This window comes from Babylonia areolata, chromosome 13, assembly GCF_041734735.1.
Source record: "Babylonia areolata isolate BAREFJ2019XMU chromosome 13, ASM4173473v1, whole genome shotgun sequence".
Lineage (NCBI taxonomy): Eukaryota > Metazoa > Mollusca > Gastropoda > Neogastropoda > Buccinidae > Babylonia > Babylonia areolata.
The window spans coordinates 5,561,814-5,576,813 of record NC_134888.1 but is presented as its reverse complement, the minus strand read 5'-3'; the positions used below and the strand labels follow the sequence as shown (position 1 = coordinate 5,576,813).

Sequence of the window (15,000 nt, the reverse complement as noted above, 5' to 3'; positions counted from 1 at the left end):
ATAAAAAAAGGTAGTAGTAATGATAATAATAATAAAATAATAATAATAAATAAATAAATAAGACAATATACACAGGGAATCAAAAGCTCTCCGTTCTGACGGCTTCTCTCCCTTCCCCACGTTGACAATCCCTCTAATAAAATAATAATAATAAAATAACATGCAAATTATTGTGTATTTTATTTTGTTACACCATGTCATTATTAATGCTATGCTCCAACTAACCCCCCCCCCCAGTTCCCAGTTCAGGCTCAACTAGTCTGATACAGAGCCCGTATTGTAAATCTAAGTTGTGATCTGTGCATTTGTCCATTTTATATTGCATTGTACCAGACTGATGATTACATTTGGCCTTTTATATCATTTTATTTTCCCCCCATTTGTATTATCCCCCCCTTTTGTTTCTTCTTTTTAAATTATCTTCGCTCTTCCTCTGTGGCCGGCCGTCATCCTGTTATTGTCATGTTTCCTTGTTTCTCTATGACTCAAAAGAGTTAATGGGAATAAACAAACTCTGAAACTCCGAACGGCTGACACACCAGCCATGTACTCGTATTTTTTTTGTTACATTTCCCTGACAGCGCATATCAACAACGAAAAAACGGCAGATTGCCAATGTTTAACTTGTTAACATCGCCGACCGCTGTGTCCTCTTCCGCCTCCCTGCGTACGCATGCGCACGTTTTGCTTAGACTTCCGGTCTGGTGAAGCACGCTGATCCGGTGTAGCATCGTAATTGTACCCCTTTGTGTGTGTGTGTGGGGGGGGGGGGGGGGCTTTTTTTTTTTTTTTTTTTTTTTTTTTACCCTCGGGTGAAATCTGGTTAACCTTGATTAACCTCGGGGTCCGTGTTTTAGAAGACTGGCCTAGGATGACATTACAAGGTAAACTTCTGTCTAGTCAGAACTGACAGACCGCCACCCCCCACCCCCCCACCACCCCCCACCCCCACGCCCCCTCTCACCCGGTCGCACTCTAGTTGGGTTTTACACCCCCAACCCCCCCCCCCCCCCCCGCCCCCCCGCCCCCCTCCTCCTCCCACCCCACTCTAATCACATCTTGATCGATATGAGGGTTCAGTCAGTAGAAGCAAGCCTCTTCCTATTTCAGTACAAAAGCTTGATTAAACTTGCAGAGAGAAGGTAATTTCCCGAACACGATCTTGACACTAGCCACAAATGATCCAGGAAGTAACGAGAGCTGCGCAATCTATTTAGAAAGAAATAGATTCTACAAAGAGAGAGAGAGAGACAGACAGACAGACACAGAGAGAGAGAGAGAGAGAGAGAGAGAGAGGAGCTGCGTTTAGCGTGGGAGCGAAAATAACATTTGGGATATCGACCCGGCGACCGACAGAACTGGCGCTACGAAGTACAATGACCCTTGCAACATCAGATTTTTTTTTTTATGATTTTTTTTTTCACTTCCCACGCGGCGCTCGACCGTCATCACCGACACACACACACACAACACACACACACACACACACACACACACACACACAACACACACACACACACACACACACACACAACACACACACACACGCACACACACACCACACACACACAGCACACACACACACACACAACACACACACACAGCACACACACACACACAACACACACACACACACACACACACCACACACACACACACAACACACACACACACACACACACCACACACACACACACACACAGCGCACACACAGCACACACACACACACACAACACACACACACACACAGCACACACACACACACATACAACACACACACACACAACACACACACACACACACACACACAACACACACACACACACACACACACACACACACACACACACACACACACACACACACACACACACACACACAACACACACACACACACACACACACACACACACACACACATACCCATTCTCTAGGCAGGAGAACTGCTCCGCTGTTCCCACTACTGACTCTTTTTTTGCCCACCATCCCTCCCTCCCTCCCCGCCTTCCGTGGCCCGGCAGTCCTAGGACTCCAGAGAGAGATCAGGTCCAGTTCGCCTACATGCATTCCCTTTTCACCTAGCCCCTTGATCGTTGCTGCCACCCGTTGTGGTCTCTTGGGGGAGTTGGACCCTTAGTCCTGTTTCTGCCACGGCACCGCCTTTGCCGTTTCTGTCCGTTCACCCCCCCCGGCCCCCCCTCTCTCTCTCTCTCTCTCTCGTTCTGTCTGTATGTGTCTGTCTGTCTGTCCTGTCTGTCCGTCTGTTTGTGTGTCGCGGCACTGTCTCTTGTTTAAAAATGACTATTAGTGAGTGAGTGAGTTTTGATAGTTTTTAGAAATTGTTGGTTGTATTTTTGATTGTTGTAGTCTACTGATTTACGATTGTGTGCTATGACTTTGTGTGTGTGCGTGTGTGTTGTGTGGGGGTGGGGGTCGGGGAGGGGGGGGAAATAATTTTTGATAATGTTTGGTATCTAGTGGTCAATTCCTTCCTTTTTAATATTCGCATATGTGTTCTATCTGTTAACGCCTAGGGATTATTTTCAAGATTAGGCGTATACGCTCATGATAATAATAATAATAATAATGATAATGTTTGTCTGTCTGTCTGTCAATTTCTTTCTCTTTCTCTCTCTCTCTCCCCACTTTCACTCTCTCTCTCTCTCTCTTAGTCTCTATCCCTCTCTCCCCCTCTCTCCCTTCCCCTCTGTCTTCCCTCTCCCTCCCTCTCTCTCACCCTCTCGGTCTCTCTCCCTAGTTCCAATCTCTCTCTCTCTCTCTCCCTCTCATTGGCGGATCACCAATTTTAATGATAGGCAAAGTGGGAATTGACAATTTGGGATCACCAGTTGAATGACAGGCACATTTGGAAAAGGCGAAGCCGGAATGGGTGAATCGCGGGATCACTGATTGAATTGGGGATAGGCGAATCGGTATATATATATATATATATTTTTTTTTTATGGTAGGCAAATTTGGAAAAGGGCGAAGCGTGATCAATGATTGAATGATAGGTGGATTAGGCGAACCGGTATGACACCTTCCTCTCCATTTCCGTCCGGCTTACCTCCATTCCTAGAGAGCCACACCACTCTCCCCCCCCCCCCCCCAACCCCCCGCCATACCCTTTTTGCCCATCCCACACCCCCATTAAAAAAAACAGAAGAGGACAAAACACGCACACACACACACACCAAGAAGACACACGTAAAGCAAACACACACGAGCGCGCGCATATAGGCATGCATGCACACATACATGCACGCACGCACGAACCCCTGCACACACACACACAAAACACACACACACACACACGCAAATACATACGTATACGCACGCATGCACACACCCATACACATAAACACACACTCACACATACAGCCACATGACACAAACACACACAAGGAGGCTTAGACACACGGAAGTAATTACACACGCGCGCACCGGCGAACATCCACCGCACACATACTTACACCTCTCAAACGCACACACACACACACACACACACACACACTCAACCCCCACCTCCACCCCCGAACCCGCCCACGTGGATGGATAAAATGCCTGCACTGGCGTTTAATACGGGCCAGTGGTTATAGTTTGTGGCTTGTCTGCTTGGGCAGAATTCCATTGCTGGTCCTCTCAGAGTCTATTGATCCATAATTATTCCCACCGGTCGTAATGCTTCGGCTGTTTTTGATGGCCACTGGTTCGTTTATCAGGAGTATGGTCGTCTGTTAGCTCCAAAAGATGGGATTTTCGTTTTTGATTGTGAGGAACGTCGCTTCGGTAGAGAAAAAAAAAACCTAACTTATGTGTGTGTGTGTGTGTGTGTGTGTGTGTGTGTGTGTGTGTGTGTGTGTGTGTGTGTGTGTGTGTGTGTGTGTGTGTGCGCATTTTACTTTTAAATACAATTTATTCCCTTGCCTTGATGTTTTTATTAATGTATTGTTGTACAATACCTTAGGGTCTTAACGTGTGTGTGTGTGTGTGTGTGTGTGTGTGTGTGTGTGTGTGTATGTGTGTTTGTGTGTGTGTGTGTGTGTGTGTGTGTGTGTGTGTGTGTGTGTGTGTGTCTTTGAGAGGTGTAAGTATGTATGCGGTGTATGTTTAGTAATATATACCCTTTTTTTTTGTTGGATGTTTTCATTTGTAAATATTGTTGTGCAATACCCTATTGTCTTAACATGAGTATGTGTGTGTGTGTGCGGAGGGGGGTGGGGGGTGGGGGGGGGGTTAGTCTATCGTCAGCTATTGGGAATTCTTATTTGACTCGTTTTAATCTCTTCTTATGTTGCGCATGATGATTTTATGCTAGTGTTTACAACGAGCCTGTGGTTGCACAACTTAATTTCCACGTGGATTAATAAAGTGTTTTTGATTGATTGATTGATTGATTAACTTACTTGTGTCGGCCACCGTGTTGGCAGCTATTCTGCCGCTTTCCCCTTTTAACAGAACCAGTTAGAGAAAATTATTCATGTTTATTTATTTATTTATTTATTTATTTATTTGTTTGTTTGTTTGTTTATCTATTTATCCTACCTACCTACCTATTGATATATATAATTTCTTGATGCATTGATCTATCTATCTATCTATCTATCTATCTATCTATCTATTTATCTGTCTGTCTGTCTATCTATCTATCTATCTATATCTATCTGTCTATCTATCTATATATCTGTGTCTGTCTATCTATCTATCTTTTTTAAGTTATGTATTTTCTCTGTGCAGCAAGTTCTATTCTTTCAAATGCAGAGACATTGCTTAATATAGATATTTTAACAAACCTATACATGAATGATGTGATGTCGATCTATAATGTCACGTTTATTTCTTTATTTGTTTGTTTTTAGTTGTGTGTGTGTGTGTGTGTGTGTGTGTGTGTGTGTGTGTGTGTGTGTGTGTGTGTGTGTGTGTGAGTGAAAATTTTTGTTAAACTGATAAAAATTATTTATTTGTTTTTATCAAGTTAGTTAGTTTGTTTATTTATCATAAACTGGTAGAAATTTATTATAGAACCCATCAAACCAGACTCCAACCAACACTCAAACCTTGTTCCGCTCCATTCCACCCACCCCTCGTCGACAAATATTAACGCTCAGTCGTGATCATATTTTCGTTACGAAATTTCCTGGCCGCACATACCGGGAGCTGGCAGATCGGCAGTGTTTGCGCGCCACTCCTTCTACTTCCGCCTTCCTGCGTACGCATGCGCACATTTGCCTCGACTTCCGGCCAGGCAGATCGCTTGATCCATTGTTTGGCCAATGTCGTGTGGAAAGTGTGTAGGGCTCACCGGTTTTGTCAGCTGTGGAGATGAAGCTACGTATAACTGGATGTCAAAGGAACCGAGACTCAATATAAAAAACAGAAAAAAAAGCTGCGTTTATTCAAATACAGCATATGCCTACTAGCGGCTCTTAAAACTATCGTTACACCGAGAACAAGTGGCAAAGCTTTTCTCTCATGCAAACATATGAACCCCAATTCAGATCCGAAAAAACCCCAGCTACTTTAATTATAGCTGTTGTTCAAAATATAGTTGACTAATTACTCGGGGGAGGGGGCGAATGGTTGGGTGTGTGTGTGGGGGTGGGGGGGAGTTCGTAGTGCTAGGAAAGGCATTGGCGGGGTGGGCGGGGCTGGGGGTGGGGGGAGCGAGGGGGGGGGGGGGGGGATTTCCCCCATGATTTATGAGGGTGTAGCTTTTGTCGATGATGGATGTCATCTCAAGGGATCTGCTGCGTTTGGCCGCCCGCGGGAAAATAATGATGTATTAGTTTTGTTAAGGGGTGGGGGGAAAGGGTTTACTCTACAGCAAGCAAGCACACAACCCAACGATGTTCTCTGTATTATGAAACTAGAAGGTTTTCGTCGGTACTGTAGTGGCCGGTTATTATGTTGTTTTTGTGACAGAAAAGTAATACAATACAATGCAATACAATGCAATGCAATACAATACAATACAGTGGAATGCAATGCAATACAATTACAATACGATACAGTGCATCGCAACGCAATACAGTATTATACAATTTTATGAAGTTGAGTACAATGCAAAACATGTTATTCAATGCTTCGAGATTGTGTCATTGTGAGGATAGTTTTCATTTCCCCCGTAATGTTTTTTTTTCTTTTTCTTTTCTATTCCATTCCTTTTTCTTCTTCTTTTTTTTTTTTTTTTTTTTTTTTTCTTCCTCCAGATCCCAGATCCCCATTTCCGGGTATAGATGATTACAAGGAAATGAATAAAAAATAGAAAAAAATAATAATGAAAAAAATGTTAAAAAATAACAAGAGAGGCAAGGCCTTCAAGACTCACTTGTGATACATGTTAAAAAAAATCTAATCGTTAAAATGTGTTCTGTGTTTGTCATTATAAAGCTTCACGTTAAAAAAGAAAAGAAAAAAAAAGTCCTAACCAGATTCGAACCCTGCGAACTATCGTGACTCCTCAACTGACGTTCTAAATTTTAACATTTGAGCATACTTTTTTTTTATTTTTAAGGGCGATAAATCAATTGCGGTATTCGCAGTGAGAACGCTGTTTAAATCATATTATTCTGGTGTATCTTGGGCATTCAAAGCAAGTAATAGATTAGCTTTTATGCGGACACCCTGCATCCGACTCTCCGCCCCTTTCTCTTTTAACTCTCTCCATACGGACGGCGAAAGAGACGACGTTAACAGCGTTTCACCCCAGTTACCATCATCAAAATATTGCAAGCGGAAGGCTCTTACACTGAAGAGGTGAATGTTGACAAAGAATACCACAATTCTGACGACGGAAGCTAAAGGTTGGGTCATTCAGACACCCACTGGACATCCGAGGGATCTGTGTAGGGGAGAAGAGAGGACTGGCCGTACTGAGTGAGTTAATTGTGTCCGTTTGTCTTAACGTGTCTGTCGCTCCTGTCTTTCTGTTTTCGTCGTTGTTTTTCACTCTTCCTTTCTTTCTTTCTTTCTTTCTGTGTATTTTTCCTTCTTTGTTTTCTTTTTCTTTTTTTTTCTACCCTAACGCCCCCCCACCCCCCTCTCCCTCCCCCTGTCCCTCTCTCCCTCCCTCCCTCTCTCCCTCCTCTCTCTCTCTTTCTATCTCTCCTCTTTCTCCCCTCTCTCTCTCTTTCTCTGTCTTTATCTCTATCTCCCTCCCCCCCACCCCACCTCTCTCTGTCTCTCTATCTCGTTTTCTGTCTATGTCTCTCTTTCTCTGCCTCTGTCTGTCTCTCTTTGTCTTTCTGTCTCTTTTTTTTCTTTCTTCTTCTTCTTCTTCTTCCATAACATGCGCGTATACAATTTGTAATAAGTGTAGATGAACACAGGACAATTAAGAAGAATAGCCTGGGTCATGCTTAAAATCTTTTTCATTGAATAAAAACGTTTTTTAGAGGGTTGCGGGAGGGTGGGGGTGGGGGTGGGGGTGGGGGGGGCGTGGAGGGGGGGGGGCGTGGGGGGGGGGGAACAGCACAGCACAGCACAACACAGCACAGCACACCACATCACAACACAATCCGACACGAGAACACATCACAACGGCACACAACGCACCGCTGCACAACACAACACAACACGACACGACACGTCACGACACGACACAGCACACTACAACACTACACAACACAGCACAACACAGCACAACACAGCACAACACGACACAACACGACACAACACATCATCACATTGCAAAACAACAACCGACCACAGCACACTACCACACAACACAACACAACACAACACAGCACAGCACAGCACAACACAACACAACACAACACAACACAACACAGCACAGCACAGCACAGCACAGCACAACACAACACAACACAACACAACACAACACAGCTCAGCACAGCACAGCACAGCACAACACAGCACAACACAACACAACACGACACGACACGACACGACACGACACGACACGACACGACACACTACAACACTACACATCATCACATTGCAAAACAGCAACCGACCACAGCACACTACCACACAACACAACACAACACAACACAACACAACACAGCACAACACAGCACAACACAACACAACACAACACATCATCACATTGCCAAACAGCAACCGACCACACCACAGCACACTACAACACAACACAACACAACACAACACAACACAACACAACACAACACAACACAACACAACACAGCACAGCACAGCACAACACAGCACAACACAACACAACACATCATCACATTGCAAAACAGCAACCGACCACAGCACACTACCACACAACACAACACAACACAACACAGCACAACACAACACAACACAACACAACACAACACAACACAACACAACACAACACAACACAACACATCATCACATTGCAAAACAGCTACAGACCACACCACAGCACAGCACAGCACAACACAATCCGACACGAGAACACATCACAACGGCACACAACGCACCGCTGCGCAACACAACACAACACAACACGACACGACACGACACGACACGACACGACACACTACAACACTACACATCATCACATTGCCAAACAGCAACCGACCACAGCACACTACCACACAACACAACACAACACAACACAACGCAACACAGCACAACACAGCACAACACAACACAACACAACACAACACAACACTACACATCACCACATTGCAAAACAGCTACAGACCACAGCACACTACCACACAACACAACATAACACAGCACAGCACAACACAACACAGCACAACACTACACATCACCACATTGCAAAACAGCTACAGACCACAGCACACTACCACACAGCACAGCACAACACAACACAACACTACACATCACCACATTGCAAAACAGCTACACACCACAGCACACTACCACACAACACAACACAACACAACACAACACAGCACAACACTACACATCGTCACATTGCAAAACAGCTACAGACCACAGCACACTACCACACAGCACAGCACAACACAACACAACACTACACATCACCACATTGCAAAACAGCTACACACCACAGCACACTACCACACAACACAACATAACACAGCACAGCACAACACAACACAACACAGCACAACACAACACAACACAGCACAGCACAACACAACACAACACAGCACAACACAACACAACATAACACAGCACAGCACAACAAAACCACACCACACACAGAGAAAAGAAGATGACGTCTGCGCCAGTATATATATATATGTGTGTGTGTGTGTGTGTGTGTGTGTGTGTGTGTGTGTGTGTGTGTGTGTGTGTGTGTGTTGTTGTTGTTGTTGGGAGTTGATGGTTCCCAGAAAAAGAAAAAAAAGATTGGCACGTGCACCCTGGAGGGCCGGGCCTCTGCTGGCACAAACAGCATATCCCGCTAAAAAAAAAAAAAGAAAAAAAAAGGTCACACGCAGAAGTCAGACGCTGAGCCATTTCCTGATTCGTCCAGGGAGCTGTGTATTGATTAGCTTCTGTTTTTTTGTGTTTTTTTGTTGTTGTTTTTTCCCCCCTAGTTTCATTTCTCTTTATGTTTTGTTTTGGTTGATGTAGAGGTTGTTTTTGTGTGTGTTTTTTTTCCGGGTAATAGGACATCCAGGAGTCATGACCTGGGTGCGGCCCGGCCCCCTTAGAGTGTAAAGAGTTAAGGAGTGGACACGGCAGTGCAAAAAGAGACCAAAATGATGATTTTTTTTCTCAAGATTTGGGTTTTTGATGGATTTTGATTCTTGAACATCTCTTCGATCATATGTCATAAGTTTTTTTTCCACTGTAAAGATGTCTTTAACAATGAAAAAAAAATTGCTTGCTGAATCACGGAAGTGTTTATTTTGTTCAATTTCGTGATGCAAGTCGTCAAGTTTCTGGCCTTGACAACATACCTTGGACTTGCTCAATGATGAGTAAACCTACAACCATGAAACGTTGCATGATTGTTTTATTATATGTTATTGAAGTTTTGTCGTGAGTATGTATGAAAATATTCTCTGGGTTTTCATTCATAGCGTTTCCAATCATTTTTACCCATTGTAAATTTTGAGGATTTCGCAGTACCCAAAATTTCAAAAATTCATACAAAATACAATAATTGAAGAATCAACACAATCTCACGTGAAAATGAAGATAATTGTCATTGTGTATCAAGTCCACATAACAAAAAAATGTTTACATGCACCACAAACCCGATTTCTTTGATACACTGTTTGGCAGCCATTTTGATTTGTTTCCATAGCAACGGAGTATTCACAGAAATCTAAGATAACTTTTTTTTCTGTGATCCACAAGTGATGATACACCTAGTAGACAAAAGAAAAAAGATATATTGTTGGAGAGAGAAAAAAAAAAGTCGTTATTTGACTGTAGTGTCTGGCCTTAAGGGCCGAAAACACTTGACTGATGGAGGAGGGGGGGGGGGGGGGGGGGGGGGGTTCTTCTCAGAAGACCTTGTACTGTCCAGCTGTCTCTGGAGTTTCTAATCACTCGACTCTGTATTTCACTCTTTCTTTCTTTCTGTGTATTTTCCTTCTTTGTTTTCTTTTTTTTCTTCTACCCTAACGCCCTCCCCTCCCCCTCTCCCTTCCCCCTGTCCCTCTCCCCCCCTCTCTCTCTCTCCTCTCTCTCTCTCTCTCTTTGTGTCTGTCTATCTCTCCTCTTTCTCCTCTCTCTCTCTCTCTCTTTCGATATGACAATGCTGCTCAGATCGAATGATGAAGACATCATAAAATCATTTGCTAAATATATTTCAGAAGCATGGGATTTTAGAAAGAAAATGATAAAGAGAAGTTTAGATGTACAATTATGAGTAAAGCAAAATTCGTTTATTCATTTATGGAGAAAAAAACCCAACTATTATAGGACATATTATTTGATGATAATTTGATAGATACACACGATTGTGTGCATGTGTATGCAAAACTATTTATTCATTTTGGATGGTCGAGCTAACCGAAGTGATCAGTTGATTTATGTTTGTCTCATTTTCGGTATATACATTATTTGTGTGTGTGTGATGAGAGTGTTGATTTATATTATGTTTCTTTGTTTGATCTTATGTTTCCTGTTAATGCATTGTTCCCCCCCCCCCCCTGTCACAAGGACTGTACAGTCAATGACAGTAAAACATCAAAGCGTCAAAATGTCTCTCTCTCTCTTTCTTTATCTCTATCTCCTCCCCTACCCCACTGTACTGTCCAGCTCTCTCTGGAGTTCTCTTCTCCCTCGTCTCTGTATTTCTTTCTTTCTTTCTTTCTTTCTTTCTGTGTATTTTCCTTCTTTGTTTTCGTTTTTTTTTTTCTACCTTAACGCCCTCCCCTCCCCCTCTCCCTCCCCCTGTCCCTTTCTCTCTCTCTCCTCTCTCTCTCTCTTTGTGTCTGTCTATCTCTCCTCTTTCTCCTCTCTCTCTCTCTCTCTCTCTCTCTCTCTCTCTCTCTCTATCTATCTATTTATCTCTATCTCCTCCCCTACCCCACTGTACTGTCCAGCTCACTCTGGAGTTCTCTTATCACACGTCTCTGTATTTTGTCTCTCTTGATTCAGACTGTCTGTCTGTCTGTCTGTCTGTCTTTTGTCTTTCGGGTTGTTCCACTGTTCCTTCATCCACTCGACCCCTCATTCTCTGTCTCTGTCTGTCTCTCTGTCTCTAGTCTGTCTGTCTGATTCTGTGTCCGTCTATCTCTCTCCCCTCTCTCTTTCTCTCTCTGTTCCAGCCAGTTTAGCTCAAGTTGCTGGCAGTGAAAGTGTTTTCATGGAATTCGTCGAATGCCCACACATTAAATAATACATTGCTCTTCAGATCGGTCGCAACTTTTCATAGCCTTTCTGTAAAATATCGTGAGAGTGCTTCTGTTGTCCCTCACCCCCCCCCCCCCCAACCCATCTCTGTCTATTTGTCTCTGGTCAATATTTCTGTCTCTCTCTCGATCTCTGTCTCTCTGTCTCAGTCTCCCTCTCTCATTGTCCCCCCCCTCTCTCTCTGCGAATGTGTGTATGCGTGCGCGTGTGCGTGCGTGCGCGCGTGCATGTATATATATATATATATATATATATATATATATATATGCATGCGGATCAATAGACGCGTGGGGGATCGACCATCACTGGAATTCAGCCAAGTAGACAAGCAAAGCCAAAGCCTAGGCCAGCTAAAAACCCACTGGGCCGTATGAATATAAAAAAAAGGCGGACTGCAGTCGTTTCGGCCACATGGGGGTGACCCAAATGTGTGTGTGCCAGTTCTGTGCTGTCACGGTCCTACGCCGGGTGTGTCATTTGCTGGCTTTTGTGGTTTGGGTCACTAGGGATGGCTGGTCACTGCAGGGATTTTTTATTATTTTATTTATTTTTTGGGGGGTGGGGGATGGGGAACTTCTTCTTTCTTCTTCTGCGTTCACTCGTATGCACACGAGTGGGCTTTTACGTGTATGACCGTTTTTACCCCGCCATGTAGGCAGCCATACTCCGTTTTCGGGGGTGTGCATGCTGGGTATGTTCTTGTTTCTCATAACCCACCGAACGCTGACATGGATTACAGGATCTTTAACGTGCGTTTTTGATCTTCTGCTTGCGTATACACACGAAGGCAGCAGGTGATCTGTTGTCTGTCTGTCTTGGCTGTCAGTTCTACAGGGGTACTGTACTGAGCCTGTGACCTGTGTGGAATGTCGTGGGTGGTTTGGTTTTGGCGGTTGTGACCTGTTCCTGAATTCGAACGCTGAACCGCGGTAAAGTTGAGAGTTTTTAACTATCCACCAGCTTGCAGGTCTTTTTAAGGTCCAGGTGTTCAGTTAAGTGCCCGGGGGTGGGGGGGGGGGGGGGGGTGGGGGGGGGGGGGAGGAGGGGGAGGCGGGGTTCTTGGAATGGGTCTGGGGAGAAGAACTGGAAGATAACGCAGGACAAACACAAGCAGAAACATGCACGTTTCTGCGCTCACACACACACACACACAATCACAGAAGCACACACACAAACACACACACACACACACATACAAACACACAGAGAGAGAAACACACACACACACACACACACAGAAACACACACACACACACACACAGAGAAACACACACATACACTCACAGAAACACACACTCACAAACACGCACACACACACACAGAGAAACACACACACACACACACGCACGTACAAACAAACAAACAAAATATCACACACATACGCGCACACACACACACACACACATGCACACACACACACACAGATGCACACACACACACACACACACAGATGCAGACACACACACACACACAATATCACACACACACACACACACACACACACAAACACGCACACATACACACCCCATCACGCAACAACAACAACAACAACAAACAACAACATGACAGAGATTAGAAACCAGACGTGACATGGTGATTATCATCCGGCTCTCGGAGGGTGTGTGTGTGCGTGTGTGTGTGTGTGTGTGTGAGGGGGGGGAACAATTATGGAAGCACACAACCACAGGAGGATAATTTCCATCCCTTCTACCCCCCCCCCAACCCCCCTCCAACCCCTCCTCCCCCCACCCCCCACGCACACACACCTCCCCTCCACACACACCCATCTTCACCATGCCGTCTACTTCTCGTCCTTAACAATGACAGGCACAACAGCCGAATGGTTAAAGCGCTGGACTTTCAATCTGAGGGTCCTGGGTTCGAATCTCGGTGACGGCGCCTGGTGGGTAAAGGGTGGAGATTTTTTCCCGATCTCCCAGGTCAACATATGTGCAGACCTGCTTAGTGCCTGAACCGCCTTCGTGTGTATGCGCACGCAGAAGATCAAATACGCACGTTAAAGATCCTGTAATCCATGTCAGCGTTCGGTGGGTTATGGAAACAAGAACATACCCAGCATGCACACCCCCGAAAACCCCCGAGTATGGCTGCCTACATGGTGGGGGTAAATAAATAAATAAAAACGGCCATACACGTAAAATGTCACATGTCTGTCTGAGTGTGTATGTGTGTGCGTCTGAAATCTGATAGAATGACACAAGAAACGAATGATGAGCGCCCAGTGGCAGCCGTCAGTCGGCTCTACCCAGGTAGGCAGCCTGTGGTGCAAATGTCCTTCGTGTATGTAAAGCGCTTAGAGCTTGGTCTCTGACCGAGGATAGGCGATATATAAGTATCCACATCAATCAATCAATCTCAACAACGCTAACTAGCTGCAGTTTTAGAGAGAGAGAGAGAGAGAGAATGAGAGAGGATTTGGAGGGGAGGGGGAGAGAGAGATGGAGAGAGGGAGGGAGAGAGACAGAGAAATGACAGAGAATGAGAGAGAGAGAGGGGAGGGGGGAGTGGGGGAAAGGGAGAGAGAGAGAGAGAGGGGAGAGAGAGAGACAATGAGACAGACAGACAGAGAGAGAGAGGAGAGAGAGAGAATGAGACAGACAGACAGACAGAGAGAGAGGAGAGAGAGAGAGAGAGAATGAGACAGACAGACAGACAGAGAGAGAGGAGAGAGAGAGAGAGAGAATGAGACAGACAGACAGACAGAGAGAGAGGAGAGAGAATGAGACAGAGAGAGAGAGGAGAGAGAGAGAATGAGACAGACAGACAGACAGACAGACAGAGAGAGAGAATGAGACAGACAGAGAGAGAGAGAGAGAATGAGACAGACAGACAGACAGACAGACAGAGAGGAGAGAGAGAGAGAGAATGAGACAGAGAGAGAGAGGAGAGAGAGAGAATGAGACAGACAGACAGACAGACAGACAGAGAGAGAGACAGAGAATGAGACAGACAGACAGACAGACAGAGAGAGGAGAGAGAGAGAGAGAGAGAGAGAGAGAGAGAGAGAGAGAGAGAACGAACAGACAATACCAGGCACACTGACTTCTCAAGTTTATCCAAGAACCAGTCTTCTCAAGTTTATCCAAGAACCAGCGGTGGCCCCCCACACCCCCCACAACCCCCCGAGTCCCTCAGTCCCTCCCCATCTCTCTCTCTCCCTCCCCCCCCCCCTCTCTCTCTCTCTCTCGGAGTTTATTCAGCCTAAATATTATA

The 15,000-nt window shown here is 45.0% G+C and overlaps 1 protein-coding gene across 1 annotated transcript in view; it reads right to left on the bottom strand.

Annotated features, from left to right (window-relative positions):
- Positions 1-7,505: 7,505 nt before the first annotated feature.
- LOC143289322 (uncharacterized) overlaps positions 7,506-15,000 on the bottom strand; it is a 45,784-nt gene continuing 38,289 nt past the window's right edge. The window contains exons 5-7 of the mRNA XM_076598322.1: positions 8,534-8,542; positions 8,093-8,101; positions 7,506-7,556 (exon numbers count right to left, since the gene is read on the bottom strand). Coding sequence (XP_076454437.1) covers positions 7,506-7,556; positions 8,093-8,101; positions 8,534-8,542 — 69 coding nt within the window. The remainder of the gene's footprint in view (positions 7,557-8,092; positions 8,102-8,533; positions 8,543-15,000) is intronic.